The sequence below is a fragment of the Polyodon spathula genome, chromosome 7, assembly GCF_017654505.1.
Source record: "Polyodon spathula isolate WHYD16114869_AA chromosome 7, ASM1765450v1, whole genome shotgun sequence".
Lineage (NCBI taxonomy): Eukaryota > Metazoa > Chordata > Actinopteri > Acipenseriformes > Polyodontidae > Polyodon > Polyodon spathula.
The window spans coordinates 57,637,376-57,649,637 of NC_054540.1; the positions used below are offsets into that span (position 1 = coordinate 57,637,376).

Sequence of the window (12,262 nt, forward strand, 5' to 3'; positions counted from 1 at the left end):
GGTATTTATACTACTATTTATATTACTGGAAAGTTCTAGAAGTTACTCCAAGTTTACTCAGCACTGAATCTATCTGGAATGTTCTAGAAAATAGGTACATTTCAAAATATCACTGTCCTGGTCATAAAAGCAAAGTTTGTGGGGAATAATGGCCATTTTCTATACTTTTGAGGCATAAGCAATTAGGAAATAACACTTACTATCCAGGAACCAAAAAAAAAAAAAATTTGTTACACGGTGTTATTATTACTATATATGTTTTGTAATGATTTACTGGCTATGTAACAAACGTCCCTTGAGTTTCCACAATAAACGTGTTTGTTTAACCATTTAAAAAATAAAACAATTTCCTGAATGTGAATTATAGTTTTGCTAATGCAGTGACTTTTCCCAAAAGATGCATGGGGATAAGATGGTCACTTAGCACCATCAATGTGTTTACAAGGTTACTGCAGACTGATGCGAAAATATTTGTAACTGGTGGGAAAATGCCTAAAGTTTGGGAAGTTTTCTGTTAATTGGATGCATGGATGACCAAGAATGTACAAGGAAGCTGTTACGTACTCCTCCCCTGTATCTCTTAAGTATTTTCAATGGAGGTATGTACTTCTGTAGGCTAGCACCTGCTAAAGCTGTTCTTTTAGCTTCATGGAATCAACAGTCATCACATGGAGTTGTGTCCAATGCAGTGGTCACAGTGACCGACACAAGCTTAATGCAGCAGCTGTCACAAGGCAGACATTTAGAGAAGGTGTAAGGGTTACAAATGTCTATCGTAGCATCAAAGGTATGCAATGTTTTTTTTTTTTTTTTTTTTTTTTTTTTAAGGTTTTACAGAGATGATTCAAGGGAGTGTTCACAAGGCGTCCTCATTCAACATGTATAGAACATCTTCTGAAAAAGATGGATTGAGTGTGTTGTCTGGTCCTGAAACAAAAGTTACAAAAAACGTATTAGAAATACTTCTATTTAATAAACAGATACATATTACACAGTTTTTCCTTAAATTCAGACTAACATGACATCAGTTACAATCAGAACAAAGTAACCTGCGATCTCTTCTGTTTGTTTACCAAAGACTTTATCCTTTTTTCAGCCAGATTGAAGGGGAACCAGAATCACCTTTGTTCTTTTCCTCGTAAAGCTCATGAATGCCAGTCGTTTGGTTGTTAGGGCTGTACTCCACTCTCACGTCACTTGTGCAATCTGTGAATGGCACAGAAGGCTCTTCCTCAAGAGACAGAAAGGAGGGCTCTGCAGGGCCAGCCACCTCTGACTCTAAACTACAGCAAAGCTCATCCATTAAGGTTAGCAGGGGATTGTGTGTGCACTGCACTACATGCTTCCCTGTTGGAAAAATAAAGAACAGAAACTTTCTTAAATGTTCTTTCTTTTTAATGTACCGGAGAATCACTGACTCTTGTACATATTCTTTGGAGTTATCTAGATGTTCTCCTGTAATTGTTGAGTTAGCGTTTGGGAGAATGTTTTTTTTCCTTCCCTATGGGTCATTCCATAACAACTCAACCAGACCGTCTCAGGTTTTGCTAGAGAAATTCACCTGGGGGTTTTCGGGCCAGCCGAGTTCAGAAATGGTAATCACTGTGACCTGGCAAAAGTGAAAAATCACCCTGGGCTCAACTTAGACGCTACCATCATGTGAAGCACCTCGTTCGACTCATAATGAAGGGGGCTTTCGAGAATACCAGGAGCACCTGACTCCCTTTTGCCAGGTTGCGGGATGATGGGGCAAATTAGTTTTATTCAAACTTCAGCCCAACCCTTTACCCTGTAGGGGATGTGGGTCCTAAAATGTTAGTATTGCTGTAAGAACCTAAGGGACCACTCTTTCCAATTTTGTGAAACACTTCTGGTTTCAAGTCCCCCCCACTGGTCACTAACCCCCTCTGCAATTTGAATGTTTGGTATGTCTACTAAGTTTAATAAAACTTGTCACTTGCCCCTCGTCTGACAACTTGCCAAAAGTCAGTTAGGTGCTCCTGGTATTTTTCTGTCGAAAGCCCTCTTCATTACGAGTCGAACAAGGTGCTTCACATGTTGGTAGCGTCTAAGTTGAGTCCAGGGTGATTTTTCTGGTCAGGGTCACTTTTTCACTTTAGGTTGACCTTTGCCAGGTCACAGCTCGAAGGGGAAATTAAGAAAAAAAAATAGATTAGCATTTCTGAACTCAGCGTGCTCAAAGACCCGCAAGTGAATTTTTCTAGCAAAATCCGAGACGAACGGGCAACAAAATACCCCTTTTCTGGTTGACTGGGCGTGGAATAAGCCCTATATAAATTCTGCTTGACTGACAATAAAAAATATATACTTTTGCCATGCAAATCTGATACCAAAGAAACCACACCTAATCTAATTAAGAAGAATTAGCTTTCTTATTTTCTACACTTGAGTGATCAAATAGCTTTAAAAACAGTTAAAAGGTATAGTAGCATTGACTGTGGAAAAACATCTGAGCGGTTGATTCATTCAGCCCATGGTGTCAACTTAAGATACTGTATTTAATGTTTATTAAAATGAATAAATGATGCTGAAAACAAGCAACCTACCATTACTGCTGTCAATTTCATCTGTCTCTGCATTGTCTCTGGTTTCAAAATATTCTGACATCTAAAAAACACAACTGAGTTCATGAACTGATCACGTGAAACACAGGTTACATACATCTAATAAAGCAACAGGTTACAATTGTAAAGGTGTGTTATGAAAACAGACCCAAATGTGTTGGCTCAAAGCCAAGTGATGACTGATGACACTGATCTGCAGTTCAAATTTCGATTTAAATGAGAATAAAGACTCCACAAATGTAAACTAATGCTACAAAAAATGTATTATTCCTTTACTCACAGTTCCAATATTAGCAGAACTTGGCGATATGATGTTCATATCCTTAGCAGAAATGCCAGGATTAAAAAGCTGTAAAGAGTAATACAATGGTAAACCTCTAAAGTTTCTGTAACAGCTAGTACAACCATCAGCTTTGTACAGTATATGTATACATATATATAAATTACGATTTCCAAGGGCATTTAAATGCTTGATTAACAGCAACATATTCCTATAGAAATGTACACATGAACACTGAACAGTTCTATGACACACACTTCTATCGGATGTTACAAAACGCATGCATAGAATAGGAAATCACAGCTATACTACTGGACCATAAACTAAGCTGTATTTCTGATATAAGTTTAAACTTGAAGCTCTTTCAGTACTGTACAAATATCTCAGAGATAAACTGACTGTACACACATTTCTTATATATATATATATATATATATATATATATATATATATATATATATATATATATATATATTTTTTTTTTTTTTAACATTTAGTATTTTTTGTGTTCTACATGAAATGAAAATGGAAATACTTACTTCACCAATCAATTCAGGCCTGATGTTGAACTGATTTCCAGACAGCTGTGAATGCAAGTTTCCCAAGCTGATATCAACGCTACCCAGGAAGTCCAAGACCTCATTCCTAAAGAATACATCACCCGTGCAAAAGAATGTCTCACTTGTTCAGTTTCTTGTCACTGTTTAAAATAGTATGTGCATAAAACATAATGAATTGTGTTTCATATAGGTTCATATACGTTAGCCCCAAGGCATCAATGGGGTTAAGTCTACATAGGGAAAGAAGCAAATATGGAGAATGGGCATCCTGCAAGAATACTTGTTCATGACAAATAAATAAATAAATAAATGAATGACTTCTGTTTGTGCAAAAATGTAGAAATATTTATTTTCTGGCAACTCTTTTATCCTTATTAAAGTTCGCTATAATAAAAAGCAAAGCAGTGTATTAAAGCATATGTAAATTAAGGTAAAGCATAAGTAAGCATTGTAGTCCATGGTCGTATGGTAAATGATATTAAAAAAACATAACAAACCATACAGTAATAGTATAACCATGGAAAAACTACAAAAATGTATATTCAGATTTACTGTGGTAACCCTTTATAAGGATAAGTATTGCCTGTAGCAATGTGTTGGTATGTGGATACCTTTCCCCTATTGAATCACCCTGAAGAGCAACCTCATCCCCAGCCTCATCGAGCATGGATTCAATTAAGTTGTCTGGAAACTCAGCAGCACTGGCCTCAGTGCGGGCTGCTGTGGTGTCTGTATTTAATTGCTTGGTTTCAGGAGGACTGACTGAGGCTGAGATTGGACTGCTTGGTGCTGTCTGATCATCCTTTCCAGAACCGGAGTCACAGGCCTCAGTCATTACTTTACCTGACAGGCCACCCCTGCAAAAGATAAACCTTGTTAATAGACGCACGGTTTGTCACTCACATTAACCTACATGAAAGAAGTGACACATCGGAGAATTATCAGCTATCAATAGAGCTAATGAGGAAGTGCATAATTCTTAGTAAAACCACACCTGCATCTGGTCCTAACAGCAGCTAATGTTCTTCTTATCCCACCCAAATTGGCATAATTGTGATATTGAAGTGGATGTGTGATGGCTAATTGGCTTTAGTTCAAAGTAAACAATGGCCTTCATTCACATGCTCTACCTTTGTGTGATTGCGATTATATTATACTAGTCATTATAACTCACCTCTTAACTTTGTCTTTTTCTGAGAAAGACTGAATAAGCTCACCACTTTTACCAGGCTTGGAAATATTTGTGATGTCTGTAATGACAACCCTGCTTGAAAGGGTAGTGCCATTACTGTCTGAGTAACCCTGCAAAGCAAAGTGAAATCTTACAGACTAGGGGTTTTGTTCGGGTTCTTTTTAATTACTGACTATTATGAAGACTACTGTAGTAGAATTTCAATGCCATTTTAATACCTATGCACAAAGCATTTATCTGTCTTAACGATTTTATTTTTTTCAGTCTGTTTTCGTTAATTACATAGCTTAGTATTTAAACTATGTAACTAACAGAACATTTATATAATAGAGCCACAGCTACACAAACATTTATCATAATGTATTACCCTGTTCTGATTAGTTGAAATGTGGGGACTTACATTACCACTCTGTTCATCGGCTCCAAGAACATGAGGGTGGCTGTGTTTTGCGAGAGGTGCTTCTTCTGACATCATGATTGGCCTACAGATAAATGAGACAAAAGGAGCTTGTGATCGTGCCTCCGGACTAAAGCAAGATGAACAACAACCACATCATGAAATTACCTTTTTCTTTTGATTCCAACAACGCAATTTTCATTGACAAGACTTGCAATGAACTGAATTACCTGAGGAACAAAAGCACACGTAGATATTTAAACACAAAAGATCAGAAAGCTTTTGAAATGACGTTGCAATAGCCAGACAGCTAAAGAAATACATACATAAAATGAGGGTATGTTCTCCAGTGAACTGCTGTAAAAGAATTGCAGCTTTAATAGAGGCAAAGCTGGGCAAATAAACTTGAGTTCAGGGAGATGGGCTATAATTTATCTTCAATTTCAGAGCTTGGCTGAGTTTTATGAGGAGTGAAATTACTTACAGAGGAGAGCCTATTGAATAAAACTGCTTCATAAGAACTGTGTACTATGTGTACCGTAACTGTACTGCAATTCTCCGTTATAGTTTAAGATTTTTTTTTTGTTTTTTGTTTGGTATTTAGTTGCCATGTTCTGCTTTTACTGGACTTATTAAAAACAGCCTGTGCATGCATGCTCTGGGATGGAACAACAAGTGTTGACTGGCTGCAGAATGTTAAATTAATTGCAACCCTTTGTCAGATATTACAACGAGACCTGCTTTGGACTCTGTGACGGGGAACTGCCCCGTCTAAATGAATGTGTTTGGAACTGGCAGGGAGGGGGTTAAATTCCTCCATGCCAGGAAAACATGTGAGAATGTGGCTGGAGCTCTAATTGAATAGTAATTATTGATTAATTGGGCTCCAGCCACAGGGGATAAAAGCCGCCTGGGGGTCCAGCGCCGCCAGAGGGTCCAACGTCGCCAGCGCCGCTAGAGGGTTCAGCATCGCCAAAGGGGCCAGGGGGTCCCACGTCGCCAGGGGGTCCAGAGGGAGCCAGGCCGCCGTTCCTGCCTCCGCCACCAGAGGCAGCCAGGCCACCGTTCCTGCCTCCGCCACCAGAGGGATCCCGGTCACGAGGGTTTAGTCCCGCTGGGAGAACGCCAAATGGGGAACTAGATATTCCACCTTGGCTGCCCCTATGGACCACGGACGTCTCCCCATCCCAGGACCGGACAAAGAACTTTGGGACGTGGGGGGGGGGGGGGGGGGGGGGTATGTGACGGGGAACTGCCCCGTCTATATGAATGTGTTTGGAACTGGCAGGGAGGGGCGTAAAATCCTCCCTAGCAGGAAAACATGTGAGAATGTGGCTGGAGCTCTAATTGAATAATTAGTAATTATTGATTAATTGGGCTCCAGCCACAGGGGATAAAAGCCAGGGAAGAGGCCCTGGCTGGAGGAGTGTGTTTTCTGTTTGGGAGTTTGCTTTGTGTTGGAGAGTTTCTTTTTTGTTTAGGAGTGTCTTGTTTTAAAAGACTTGGATCCTGACCATTTACTTTGTAAGTTCACTTATTTCTGTTTGAACCTCTTTTCGTTGGCCCTTGTGCCTATTTAATAAAATAACTTTATTTTTTTACTTTACATTGTCTCTGAGCCTCAACCCTCTGTCATCCTGCCACAGACTCACATGCTTTTGTTTCATTGTGATTCATTCAATTTGTTTTCATTTTTTACACACAATTTTATGTTATTACAAATAATGCAATGTCAACAGAATATAAACTCTTACATTTGGAAAATCGCAAGGTTTCATTAGTGCATTCAGGCAGCACATGAATGCTGGGTTATCAATTCAGTTCACAACACACACACAGTGAAGAGCTGTCTGGACTCTGAATGGAAACGCTCAAATTTATTTTACCTTGCCTATCATCTTCTGCTGTTGACTGTGCTTATTTCTGAGAGAAGCCAGTTCCTTCCACAAAGCTTTGTTTTCCCTAAAATAAAAGTAGGCACAGCTTGTTACCTACTTGCGCAGTCTGCTACATGTTTGTATTCTTAGAATAAAAAAAGAGATAAGAAATATGGGTTTCTACCATGCCTGAAATTGTTTAGTGTAACCTTTTTGTAATCATTAAAGAAAACTTAAATGCGTGCTGACTTTAGCAATTTAACTGACAGTCACACCCAGTTAGAACAGTAATAGCAGCTTGAATTATTTTGAGATTATCAGTTACCTCTTCATGGTTTCCAGTTTCGAATCCATGTCATCCTGTTTACCTTTCACTTGATGCACATCCAACAGCACTTTGTGCATTTCTTCCTGGCTGATCTTCGTTGCCTCTGTTCTGACCGAAGACACCTACACATATGCAACGCATTAGTGTACCTTGCTTATAAATGTGAACATTACTTATTATTAATAAAAAACAAAACAAAACACAGGTTAGAAACATCATCTGTAATTCAGAAACCCAGGACTAGAACACTTGAAGATAATATCCTTAAGGAATAGAAAGATGACAAGTGTTGAATTGACAACAGAACTGGCAAAAAGCACAGGTGTCGCTGTCCATCAAATCAACAGTACAAAGGTCACTCTTGAAATCAGGAAAAATGATGTTGCAGTTAGAATATGCATAAGAACACAGAAATTGGAGTATGGAACCATGGTCAAAGATGCTTTGGACTGTTGATGGATGGACAACGACACCTGTGCCTTCTGACTGTCTTAGCTGAGTTGTATACCTTGCGTTTGATATTTTCCAACATATCTTCTTTGCCTTGCTCAAAGCAAGGATGATGAAACTCAATGCCACCATCCTTTTCTTGTTTAATCAGACAACAGTCCACACTCACCACCTTTCGAAACCCATCTACAAACAAACAAAAGAAGCAGGTCATTTCACTTTCAGAAAAATCCCTCACAATTCAAAACTCTTTCAACACTGCAGACCAGTACACAGATTAAGGAAAGATAACTCCTCTCAGAACAGCTGCCTAGTAAACTCATGCAATATGTTACATGTGGTTCTATGTTTTTCACTATTTCATTACAGTAGTTATCTTGGCAACACTTTAGTTTACGGATCCATTGTAAGTAGTTATAAACAATGGCACAAAAATGCAAAAGTGTATAATTGTGTTACTATTTCTAGCCATATTCTATAATTGTAAATAGCATTATTAATCACGTTTACAGGTTGTTTATAATTACTAAAGTGTGTTGTTATCTTATGACAGACATTGTTTATAATTACTAAAGTATGTTGTTATCTTATGCCAGACTTACTGTAAGGTTACTCAGGGTTTTTTTTAATCTCCACCCTGCCACGATAAGTCACTGGTTGACTGAATCAACCACCAATCTGTATTAATCAGACACTAAAAATCAGTGCCTGTTGCAACCCAGCTGGATTTTCAGGTACTATAAAAAAAGTCTACAAAAATTCAGTTGTGGCATCCCGGTAGGGTATAAGTAGATCAAGTGCTGAAATACTTAAAATTCCCCTGACTTATTACACATAAGAAATAAATACATAATTATAATTTTGCTAAAGTTTTTAGCCACAAAAAAAAAACCTTACACATATTGAGCTGTCGAATGAAACTTGACATGTTGTTGTGCTTGAAGTATCTTGGAAGGATTTCTGATGTGAACTTCTGTTCATCCACTACCCTGAAATTCTGTCCTTTCTAAAGAACAGGACAGAGAACATGTCACTGCAAATGGCACTCTTTGGGATCCAACAAAGAAAAATTGAATAAAATATCATTACGGTAATAACCAGCAAAAAAAAAAAAAAACACCAAAAAGACACCAAAAAAACAACAGCTCAGTTGAATGAAAGTTGTGACTCGAGTACTTTTTTTTTGCAAGTCGTATAGTTATAAAATGTAAAATCACTTTATTCTTGTAAAAAAAAAAAAAAAAAAAAAAAAAAAAAAAACTTTGTTTTACACTTGCAAAGCATCTTATAAGTATTATTCATTAACTTAATACAATGACATTTACAAACTCTTTAGTAAATACCAAATGATCTGTAAGAATGATGACCAGAAGCATAGCAAGGTGCTTTTCTTGTTGGAATATACGGGCAAAACGTGTTATTCCTCAGGAAAACATCAGCACCATTAAAAAGGTAACTGACTGCACGCAGCATAGATGCTGGGATCTTTCTAAATGTGGTCTGTGCTAGAAATGTAGATATATTTACACAAGGTCAATAGGTTCAATACTCCCTTGTAAACCTAATTATTTACTGGCACCGGAATCAATATAATCTCCGAATTTAAAACTTGCTGCTACCCGTGCTTGGCATATTTAGTTCTGTTTTTAACATTAATGCATAGAAAACTTCCCGTTTAATTCCAAATGTCACTTCCCCTTAATGATGCACCGGATATGTGATGTGCAGTGCTGCTGGGATGTTCTATTGCTGGCATTCTTGTCAACACAAGGGAAGAGATTTCAGCAAACATCCGTCACTGTTAGGTTACTAAGAAACAAATCATCTTAAAACAATTACTCATTGCCACACGAGTAAAACTGATGATTTAAGTAAAACGGGGATGTCATCTAATAAACACGGATGAAGCAATTTTGCAATTAAAAAAAAAAGAAAGAGATACACCAACGAAAATGTTTGGCATATTATTGCAAAACAATAAATAATTAAGTCAGAATTCAGTAATGGTTTCGTTTATTTAAATTTGAGTTCATTATATATATATATATATATATATATATATATATATATATATATATATATATCGCAAAATAAATACAATTCCATTTTAAAGAATGCGATGCAGCTTGCTTCACGCGTCCTAGCTGAGTTTTAATTTAATGAATACAAAGTGTATGTACCTTAAATAACAAAGCAACTAACGTGCACACTAGAACCAGGTTTATAGAGCACTGTAATTAAGGTGTATTACAAAATAAAATAAAAAAGCGTAAAACTAGTCTACTCTAAATACGTGTCCGGCTTCGGCCTTACCGAGCTCCAACATATAACATCGTTGGTGCTTGGACTTTCAACCAACGTCCAGAGTTTGGAGACAAATCCTGGAACATTGAACTTCTGCTTCATGATTCTGCAGACTGTACAGAAATAATAATTGAGTTTCTACCTTAACGGAGACCAATATAACATTTCAACAACGTAAAACGCAGGCAAATAAATAAACAAATAAATGTTCTTGTTGGGTGACGTAGACATCTTCTTTTCTCTGATTGGCCAGGAGTCCTAGCTCCGGTCTCCGTTTACGTGGCGCAAGGAATGGTGGGGTACTGGAGGAGTTAGTGGTGAAGATGTTTAATAATACAGCAATTGGTTTAAGTAAATGTAATGGAAATTGTATTGTTTTTTTATTGGATGCTGTAATGCAGAGAACAGTAGTTTTAGTTTTGTCGTATATTACAAAGATATTCGGGGACTTTCGGTGATCGTGTCTGAGGTGGACGTAAAATATACACATAACACCCAAGCATTATCTTTGTACTGTACTTACCAGAAGTTACATGGGAGCATATTAACAACAAAAACAGCAAAATAATGCCTCGTGTCTTAACGCAACGAAAACTGCATTCAATAGCAGTTCTGGTATTTTGCAAAGATTTGTTCTCAGACCGAGAAGCTGAGTTTGAAAAAGTGATATCGACCTTTGTCACTGAATAATTCTTTAAGTTTCTTTCAATATTTTAAATGAAGAAACGTAGTATGTTGCACTGTGTTACAGTTTGTATATTAGTCAATGTCAGTATTTATCAGCAGGAGGAAATGTGAAGTACAGTTACTGCACTTGGAGAGGGGCGGGGTTCTGCAGTTCATACTGTCGCATGAAGCAAGGAGATTGCAAAGCATCACAAACACGCACAAGGAGCCTTTTGCGTACAGACACCAACTGTACTGTATAAATCATTCAATAAGCAAGGGATTTGGATATTTAGAGCTTTCGAGTTATTGTTTATTGTGGTATGAAAGACGCAATATACATAAAATGAAAATTGAATGAGCGCAACACGTCTTATTTTACACGAAACATTTAAAATCTGTTATATAATGAATCACTACATCAGACTATGTGAGACACCACACTGCTGTTTAAATATACAAACGTGTATATTTGTTCGTTACAGTGGGGTAACAAACAAATATGTTTTGTTGAAGCACATCAGCTACTTATCACATCAGCACATAACACAAAAAGGGCAAAACGCAGATAGTATTGTAAAGAATTTTCAACATGAAGTCCTGTCTGCGTTAATTTCATTAATTACATTTGTAGAAATATTTAAGTCAGATTCTCTAAGGTAATTAAGCTTTCTTTCTTTGTTTCGTATTAATAGGATGTAAAATACATTCGAGAAGTTCAGATTTACCGCAGTGATATAAACGTTGCTAAGTATAAGTACAGGTAATTGCTACTGTTGGGAAGCTCCTTATAATTTTGTAATTTTAAGGAAGTTACAGGAACAAGAAAATGATAAAATTACTAAATGGAAAAGCTGAATAGAGTAAAACACTACAAGGTTTTAAAAAGCATTTAGAAACAATTAAAACAAAAACAAAAAAAGTAGAAAGAAAAGTTAATGTTCCTTGTGGGCTAATCTGCTGCCTCAACCCTGAAATGAAATGGTGCTCCCTCCAGTCCAGGACAGGCTTGAGGCTTGGTCGTGGGGTAGGGTAGGTAAACTCATATTGCAGCTGTTTGTGCTATTCCTACAGAAAGGGTTATACTCAGTTTCTGTTGCTACCAACCCACAAAAAAATGCATCTCAGCATTTTTATTAGCTCCTACTTTTAATAGCAAACGCCATGTTAAAGATACCAAGTGGCACAAACGACTGGGGTGTGCTGAAGAGGCTTTTCATTATATTGCAACTGCTTAGATTATGTGAACTGATTTTCCTGTCACTGCCTTCACAAACCCTGGTAACCCAGTCATCCACCTTAGTGATTCATAAGAAAACAGTAGAATTACTGACACATGAGTGTCAGCCCTTACCACACTCCACACGTTCAGTCTTTATTGCTGAACTGCGGTGAATGGTGCACGTAAGAGTGCAAGGGTTGCTTCCTTGTCGTCTTTCCAAACTCATTAAGAAACAGTAGATGGCTCAATTGAACAGCATAGTGGACTTTGTTGAATATAATGTGGTCACTGTGAAACAAATAGACAACCTTTGGTCAAATGGTTTGTTTTAAACTAAGAACTTTATTCAAACATTAGTAAAACATGCCTTAGGGAAGAGATAAATCCACACATGTACAGGC

At 37.4% G+C, this 12,262-nt stretch overlaps 1 protein-coding gene across 6 annotated transcripts; it reads right to left on the reverse strand.

The window, feature by feature from the left end:
- Positions 1 to 180: 180 nt before the first annotated feature.
- On the reverse strand, positions 181 to 10,196 carry LOC121318928 (heat shock factor protein 3-like). 6 transcript variants are annotated; one of them, XM_041256137.1, is made up of 14 exons: positions 10,116 to 10,196; positions 8,567 to 8,675; positions 7,728 to 7,855; positions 7,217 to 7,341; positions 6,901 to 6,976; positions 5,183 to 5,244; positions 5,018 to 5,099; positions 4,600 to 4,727; positions 4,037 to 4,282; positions 3,405 to 3,510; positions 2,866 to 2,934; positions 2,568 to 2,628; positions 1,123 to 1,347; positions 181 to 927 (listed from the first exon to the last, which is right to left on the reverse strand). In XM_041256137.1, the coding sequence occupies exons 2-14, from the start codon at positions 8,595 to 8,597 to the stop codon at positions 857 to 859; spliced, it is 1,410 nt and encodes a 469-aa protein (XP_041112071.1). In that variant the 5' UTR covers positions 8,598 to 8,675; positions 10,116 to 10,196; the 3' UTR covers positions 181 to 856. The 6 variants fall into 6 exon arrangements, with proteins under 6 accessions (XP_041112071.1, XP_041112069.1, XP_041112067.1 ...); XM_041256135.1 differs by having other exon boundaries at positions 1,123 to 1,206; positions 9,983 to 10,191; XM_041256133.1 differs by having other exon boundaries at positions 9,983 to 10,191.
- Between the last annotated feature and the right edge of the window lie 2,066 nt (positions 10,197 to 12,262).